This window comes from Megalobrama amblycephala, linkage group LG16 (assembly GCF_018812025.1).
Source record: "Megalobrama amblycephala isolate DHTTF-2021 linkage group LG16, ASM1881202v1, whole genome shotgun sequence".
Lineage (NCBI taxonomy): Eukaryota > Metazoa > Chordata > Actinopteri > Cypriniformes > Xenocyprididae > Megalobrama > Megalobrama amblycephala.
The window spans coordinates 4,703,228-4,710,599 of NC_063059.1; the positions used below are offsets into that span (position 1 = coordinate 4,703,228).

General features: G+C 35.3%; 1 protein-coding gene across 2 annotated transcripts; it reads left to right on the forward strand.

Annotated features, from left to right (window-relative positions):
• The first annotated feature begins 778 nt into the window (after positions 1-778).
• On the forward strand, positions 779-2,975 carry LOC125249656 (olfactory receptor 1468-like). Of its 2 annotated transcripts, none has more exons than XM_048161986.1 (2): positions 779-813; positions 1,065-2,975. In XM_048161986.1, the coding sequence occupies exons 1-2, from the start codon at positions 787-789 to the stop codon at positions 2,010-2,012; spliced, it is 975 nt and encodes a 324-aa protein (XP_048017943.1). In that variant the 5' UTR covers positions 779-786; the 3' UTR covers positions 2,013-2,975. The 2 variants fall into 2 exon arrangements, with proteins under 2 accessions (XP_048017943.1, XP_048017944.1); XM_048161987.1 differs by lacking the exon at positions 779-813 and adding an exon at positions 835-943.
• Positions 2,976-7,372: the final 4,397 nt, after the last annotated feature.

The following is a 7,372-nucleotide window of genomic DNA, read 5'->3' on the forward strand; positions in this document are numbered from 1 at the left end:
GATTAAAGTACTCCATGTGACTCCAGTTGCTTAAACTCAATTTTATGAAGTGATGTGAGTGCTTCGTTTGTGAAAATAAATAAATAAATAAATAATTTACCACATTAGTCATGTAGTTAGTCATAAGTGGTTAAATATACTTGCACCTCGGCTCAGAATGCTTTTATGACGCAACATTAATGTAAACGAAGACCACTGTGAACACCCTTGTAATTCGCTTCAACCTTTTCGACTTTTATGAATGATTATTTTAGGTTTAAGTGGTGAGTGTAAAAGAACTGGAAGCAAGCAGAGTGCAAGTGTTTCTAAAGCATAATGCCATCTGCTGTTAAAAATTAAGCTCTGAATCAATTTGAGAGAGAATCGTGAAACATTTGGAAAATATCAGAATCGACACAGATTCTTTGTATCACGAATCGATGTATTGTCCCAGCCCTAGTAACCTGATTTGTGCACTTTACTCACTTTAAGGAAAGGCTTGCTTACAGCTCAAAAGTAATAATAATAACTTAATAAGTATATAATTTTGTTCTAACACAGAATTTATACTGCATTTATGTATTAGTTAATGTGGGGCCTAATATATTAGCAAGAAAATGATTGAAAACTTTAAATGGACAAATGTTATGTGCAGTTCTACCTATGAGCATAGATGGACATCATTTTAACATTAGAGAAAAGCAGCCTTTAGAGAGCTTGTTAAAACTGTTTTCAATGTTTGTGGTCAACGCAATTAGCATGAGACCAGTGTCCATATATAGCAAACCAAATCATTTACGGAACACAATGGGAAACATAGAAAGAGAGAACATGGTAAGATTTCAACTGTGAATTATTCAACAAAAACAATGCATGCTGCTGCTAGAGGATATTTCCTTTGCGCAGCTGAGCAAACCTCACGTAAAACTGTATAACATACTTGGATAATGTTATAAGTTATGTGGTGGGTTTTCTCATTTTCAGAATTCATGACAGTTTAAATTAATACAGTTTTTAGATCTTATTATTATTATTATTATTATTATTATTATAAACTACTGCATAATAATTGCATATCATTCCAGATGCAGCCACCGCTGGAGAATGTGTCCAGTGTCTTAGTATTTACACTCTCTGGACTTAATGAAACACTTGAAAACAGATTTGTGTTTTTTTCCCTCACTGCACTGTTTTATCCCCTAATGGTGTTATGCAATGTAGTTGTAATTTTCACTATAATCTCACAAAAGACACTTCATGAGCCAATGTATGTTTTTATATGTAATTTGTGCATAAATGCACTTTATGGCACTGCTGGATTCTACCCTAAATTCATGTATGATTTGTTATCAGAGAATCACATTATTTCTTATGTTGGATGTATGATTCAGATATTTGTCATTTATTCATTTGCCTTTTGTGAAATTTCAACATTAACAGTGATGGCATATGACAGATATGTGGCAATATGTAGACCACTGGAGTATCATTCAATAATGACCAATCAGAGGGTTCTTGAATGTATCCTTTTCTGCTGGCTGCTTCCATGTTTTTGTATGTTTGTTTTAATTGTATTAACAGCTAGACTCACTTTATGTGGCTCTACCATTGAAAAGTTATATTGTGAGATTTGGGCAGTTGCAAAACTGTCGTGTTTTTCTACAACAGTAAATAATGTGTTTGGGTACATTGCTATTTTTGTATGCTTTGGACATGCAGTATTGATATATTGCTCATATATTCAGTTGATTAGAAAGTGCCTAAAGTCAATAGAGGTCAGGCAAAAATTCATGCAAACATGTATGCCACATCTGCTTTCATTGTTCAATGTGGTTATTGCATTGTTTTTTGATGTACTGTACAGTCGTTATGGCTCAAAGAATGTGCCTCAAGGTGTGCGTAATTTCATGGCCATGGAATTCCTTCTTTTACCACCCATTTTGAACCCATTTATTTATGGACTAAATCTGACAACAATACGGCAGGAAGTTTTGAGGCTTTTTTTCAGGAAACGAGTGAGAATATCTGAGTAAATATTTAGTCAAAAGATCATATGCTTTTCTTGTCTGTGACCCTTATAATCTCAGAATCAGAATGAGCTTTTTTCACGCAAACACAAGAAATTTATTGTGGTTTTTCAGGAGCTCTTGGTACATACATACATACATGACACGAGAACAGAAAGAACATTTAAAATAAGGCTAAGGGGAAAAAAAAAACAATAACAATAATGTGGTATACATCTGGAACAGAAGACTTGTACAGATTTGATGTACAGATGTACAGATTTATGCATTGTGTACTGTATGTACAGCTGTATAAATAGTTTTTGTGCTTATATGTTCTAGTGGACAGATATCCATAACGTCTGCCTGAGGGCAGAAGTACAAACAGTTTGTGTCTGGGATGACACAATATCTTCTGCTATCTGATTTGCTGGTTGACCCAAAACAAATCTAAAGCAAATTGTTCCTGTTAAGAAGTAGGAAATAAGCCAGAGTAGGTTGTGTGTAAAAGTGATTTTTCTGCCAAGTAATATTTTATATAGGTATTGTTTGTAGCAACTTGGCTTATTAATATGGAATTATTTTAATATATATGTATGTATAATAAAGATTTTGTAGGCATATTGTGTATATGTGCTTGTATTCAACTGTTTTATTTGTGATAATGCAATGCCAAACTGCCAAATTGTGCAGACAAAATATTTTTCACCCATTGTGAAATTATATTTTTCACCCATTTTTTGGCCATGATGTCAAACAAAGAAATTATGAACACATGTAAAGACAAAAGAGAACATGAAATATTAATAACCGATTATGTCATAGTCAATGTACGATTTTTCCTGTGAGCTTTTTGTTTTCCTATGCACTTTTTGCATAGTAAAATAAAACCTCTTACTGTAGAAATAAATAATTTCTAATTTCTATTTTCCAAATAATTTTGCCACATAAGTAACTTAAAGTGTAGTGTTTAGTCTTCCTCAATATATATATATATATATATATATATATATATATATATATATATATATATATATATATATATATATATATATATATATATTTTCTTCATATATTGATGGTTTAATCAAACTTTAGCAAATAAAAGAGCAGAACAAAGAAAACACTTTATGGTGTGTTCATAAAATATGTAAATTTGTACACAAACACAATACACTGAGGTACAGTATACTTTAAATAGTGTGTAACACATGTATACTATGATATGTATTAGAGGGCTGTGTACAGTTATACCCATATTCAATAGCCACGTTTCCAATAGTCGTGTTTCCACTGTCCCTTCTGGGACTTGATCAGGCTATTCATGGTTTCCTCTGGGCCAACAGGCAGGGTTTTTTTGGCATGCTGAATACCTTGGTCCAAAGCGGGCCAACAGGGGTTTGAGGAGTGGTCATGAACAAAGGTGGAGTTTATCAGGAGAGGATCAAAGCCACTGCTCATTTCTAATGTTATGTCAGGCTACCAGCTAACATAAACATTTTGGACATTTTTCAGCTCAAAACTCACTTTCAAGTGTCTGATACTTCAGATTGTTATCTGATGTGGATTCTGATCACTGTATGAGCCAGAAATATATATTATGCAATGCTAAACACTACTTAGCCTATGCTGACCATTGCAATAATAAATACAGATATGATTATGGAAAATACCGGAGAATGCTTGACGAATTTAGACAAATCATGTATAATTATAATCGTGTATTTATTTGATTGTTTCATCTGTCTCTCTCCTGTGCTTTTGTTGAGACCAGACTTCTGCATTTGCATGTGTCATATACTCAGGTGATCTCATATGACTCCTAAACTTCCGTTTTCTGTCCAAAGCAAAGACAGAAAACAAACTCAAACAGAACATAATTGTGACATTAAAAGCCTTAATGGACTTGTTTTGTGCATTCCTGTGATCACAAATAAATGGAAGCAGGCACGACTAATTAAGTATGAGTGTTCTCGTTTTATGTGAGATAATGATAAATACCAGTTTGATCCGAAATGATTGATGTGAACTTGTACATTTTTTTTTTTTCATTGGTCAGATATAGATGCTGGAGTCTTAAAGGATTAGTTCACTTTAAAATGAAAATTACTCCATAATTTACTTAACCTCATGCCATCCTAGGTGTATATGAATTTCTTCTTTCAGACAAATACAATCAGATTTATAATGGCAGTGCATGGGTACAACCTGTTTGAAACTATAAAAAGCATCCATCCATCATAAATGTACTCCACATGGCTCTGGGGTGTAATAAAGCCCTTCTGAAGTGAAACGATGCATTTGTGTAAGAAAAATATCCATATTTAACACATTATAAAGTAAAATAACTAGCTTCCGCCAGACCGCCTTCCGTATTCAACTTATGAAAAAGTTTGTTAAAAGTAAGTTGAATACGGAAGGCGTAGGACATAGCGTAAGTGTTTTGATCTGCGAGAGCCATTACACTATCTTCCCAAGTTGAATACGGAAGGCGGTCTAGCGGAAGCTAGATATTTTACTTTATAAATTGTTAAATATGGAATTTTTTCTTATACAAACACTTTTCTTCAGAAGGCCTTTATTTACCCCCCCAGAGCCGTGTGGAGTACGTTTATAAATGATGGATGCACTTTCTTGAATTTCAAACAGGTGGTTTCTGTGTTCTGCCATTATAAATCTTAGGAGCATCAGGGTGATTATTAATATTACTCTGATTGTATTTGTCATATACAGTAAGGATGGCTTGAGGGTGACTAAATCACGGGGCAATTTTCATTTTAAATGGTCTTTACTTAAAGGTGCCATAGAATTAAATTTGAATTTACCATGGCATAGCTGATTAACAAGAGTTCAGTACATGGAAATGACATACAGTAAGTCTCAAACACCATTGTTTCCTCCTTCTTATGTAAATCTCATTTGTTTAAAAGACCTCCGAAGAACAGGCGAATCTCAACATAACACAGACTGTGACGCAACAGTCAGGATCATTAATATGTACGCCCCCAAATTCATGCATATTCCAGCCCATGTTCAAGGCATTAGACAAGCCAGTATTAATGTCTGGATCTGTGCACAGCAGAATCAACAGACTTTATGCAGGTAAGCAAGCAAGGACAACAGCGGAAAATGGCAGATGGAGCAATAATAACTGACATGATATTTTTATTTTTAGTGATATTTGTAAATTGTCTTTCTAAATGTTTCGTTAGCATGTTGCTAATGTACTGTTAAATGTGGTTAAAGTTACCATTGTTTCTTACTGTATTCACAGAGACAAGAGCAGTCACTATTTTCATTATTAAACACTTGCAGTCTATATAATTCATAAACAACTTCATTCTTTATAAATCTCTCCAACAGTGTGTAACGTTAGCTTTAGCCCGTTAGCCACGGAGCATAGCCTCAAACTCATTCAGAATCAAATGTAAACATCCAAATAAATACTATACTTACATAATCGGTTATGCTGCATGATGAACACTTTGTAAAGATCCATTTTGAGGGTTATATTAACTGTGTGAACTTTGTTTATGCAATGTATTATAGAGTCGCGAGCTTGGGGGTGGGGACCGCGAGCATTTAAAGGGGAAGCACGCTGAATCTGTGTATATTTAATGATGCCCCAAAATAGGCAGTTAAAAAATGAATTTAAAAAAAATCTTTGGGGTATTTTGAGCTGAAACTTCACATACACACATTGGCAGAAACTCTGTTTCTTTGCAGAGTCCAGAGTTCCCAGCATCAACAAGAGGGTCCAGTTGAAATGCTGTGGGTCACCTTGAAGATGGTAGGGTGAAATGTTCTGGATTCCTGAATGGCTAAAATTATGAAAAACTCATGTATTAAAGTGTCCCAAATTATGTTTAATAAAATTAAAAGTTCTTAATTTTATTTCGGAGGTCTCCTACAATAGGTTTATATGGATCCAAGGTCAAAAACACTCTCAGTAGATACATTGCAGCATCACCTCTTTTCTGACAGTCTCTAAAACGACTTAATCAAGGATCCAGTCTCTCTAAACTCCTTCTTTCTAAGAGTCTATTCTGCTATGATTTGTCAGATGACTCTGTCTGTTGAGATTGGTCTACCACTTACAGCATGTGTCAGAAATGTCAGCTATGGAGGCATCCTCAGCACTTGTACACATAGTGATTCGAACAGTAACGATGGTATCAGTTTTACCTTTTTTTTTTTTTTTTTTTCATTCAGGGGACACCTTAGACTTATATTACATCTCTGACTCCACTCACCAAACAGGTTTGCCATGTGGTTTGAAGCCACAAAGGGCACACAATGGACACACAATTGACAAAATTGAGCAAATCTTCTGATTGAAAGATGTTTGTGTACATACAAAATATGCAAACTTACCTATTAAGGTATACATGAATGCATAGGTAAAAGTTCAGTATAACTCAATGATGTTTGGTCTTGTTTTCAGTACGATGCCTAGGTTAATCTGAAATTGGTTTGGAAAGTGAAATATGCATAGAAAAAAACCTTTAAGACATTGTTCTAAACATGAACTTTAAGCTCTGCAAATGAACCTCATGCAAGAGAGGGGCCATCCAGTGGCCACCTTTGACAGCATCAGCCAATCAAAACATTGGATCTGAAAGGTGCCAATTTGCATTTTTCTTCTTTTCGGGACAGATTAAATAGTTTGTCTCTGAGACAGAGAATTGTTCCAGTTTGTCGGGTTGCTGCAGTTTCCCGTTCTGGTTCCAGGCTCCAGTTCCTGTTCCAGTCCCGGTCCCAAGATGTGCTAAGCTAACTAAGCTAAGCCCGACTCTATAGAGTTGTGAATTTGCTCTCTCAAGACTCTGAAGCTTTAATGAGAGAAACAAGGAAGTTCTGCAAGAAGTGAACTTGGGAAGTCTGAAAACTGCAACGCAGACAACGACGACAAGCTTAGACCCATCTTCAAAATATCTTCTACACCAACTTCAAAATCCTCTCATTAGAGATCCTCCAGATCTGCATGTTCCAGACTGCCCAGATCTGCACCGACTTCAGAATCTTCTCATCAGAGATCCTTCCATCTGCATGTTACAGATTGCACAGATCTTCTACACAGACATCAGAACCTTCAACTTCAAGGATTTTTCTTCGGCGTGTTCCAGAAAAAGAACCTTCTCTGTGTTTCAGGAGTTCAACGTTCAAGTACTTTGTGTTCAAGGCTGTGAAACGTATTCCAACTCCTTTCTTCTCACTGCAACGCTGCCCAGCTCAACAAGGGGAAGATGTCACCCTCGGATTCAGCACAACCAGGCAGATGTAAATATCACTTACCAAACCTCTTTCCAGGAAACCTTGGCAGTTTATAACAAATAATCTCTTGGTTTATTTGTTGAATTCAGAATAAGGTTTACCTTATTTCTTCT

Bases quoted from the DNA above. Each gene is read 5' to 3' on its own strand.
- LOC125249656 (XM_048161986.1), top strand. From the start codon at position 787: ATGGGAAACATAGAAAGAGAGAACATG. The intron at 814-1,064 runs GTAAGATTTCAA...ATATCATTCCAG, and splicing joins ACATAGAAAGAGAGAACATG to ATGCAGCCACCGCTGGAGAA.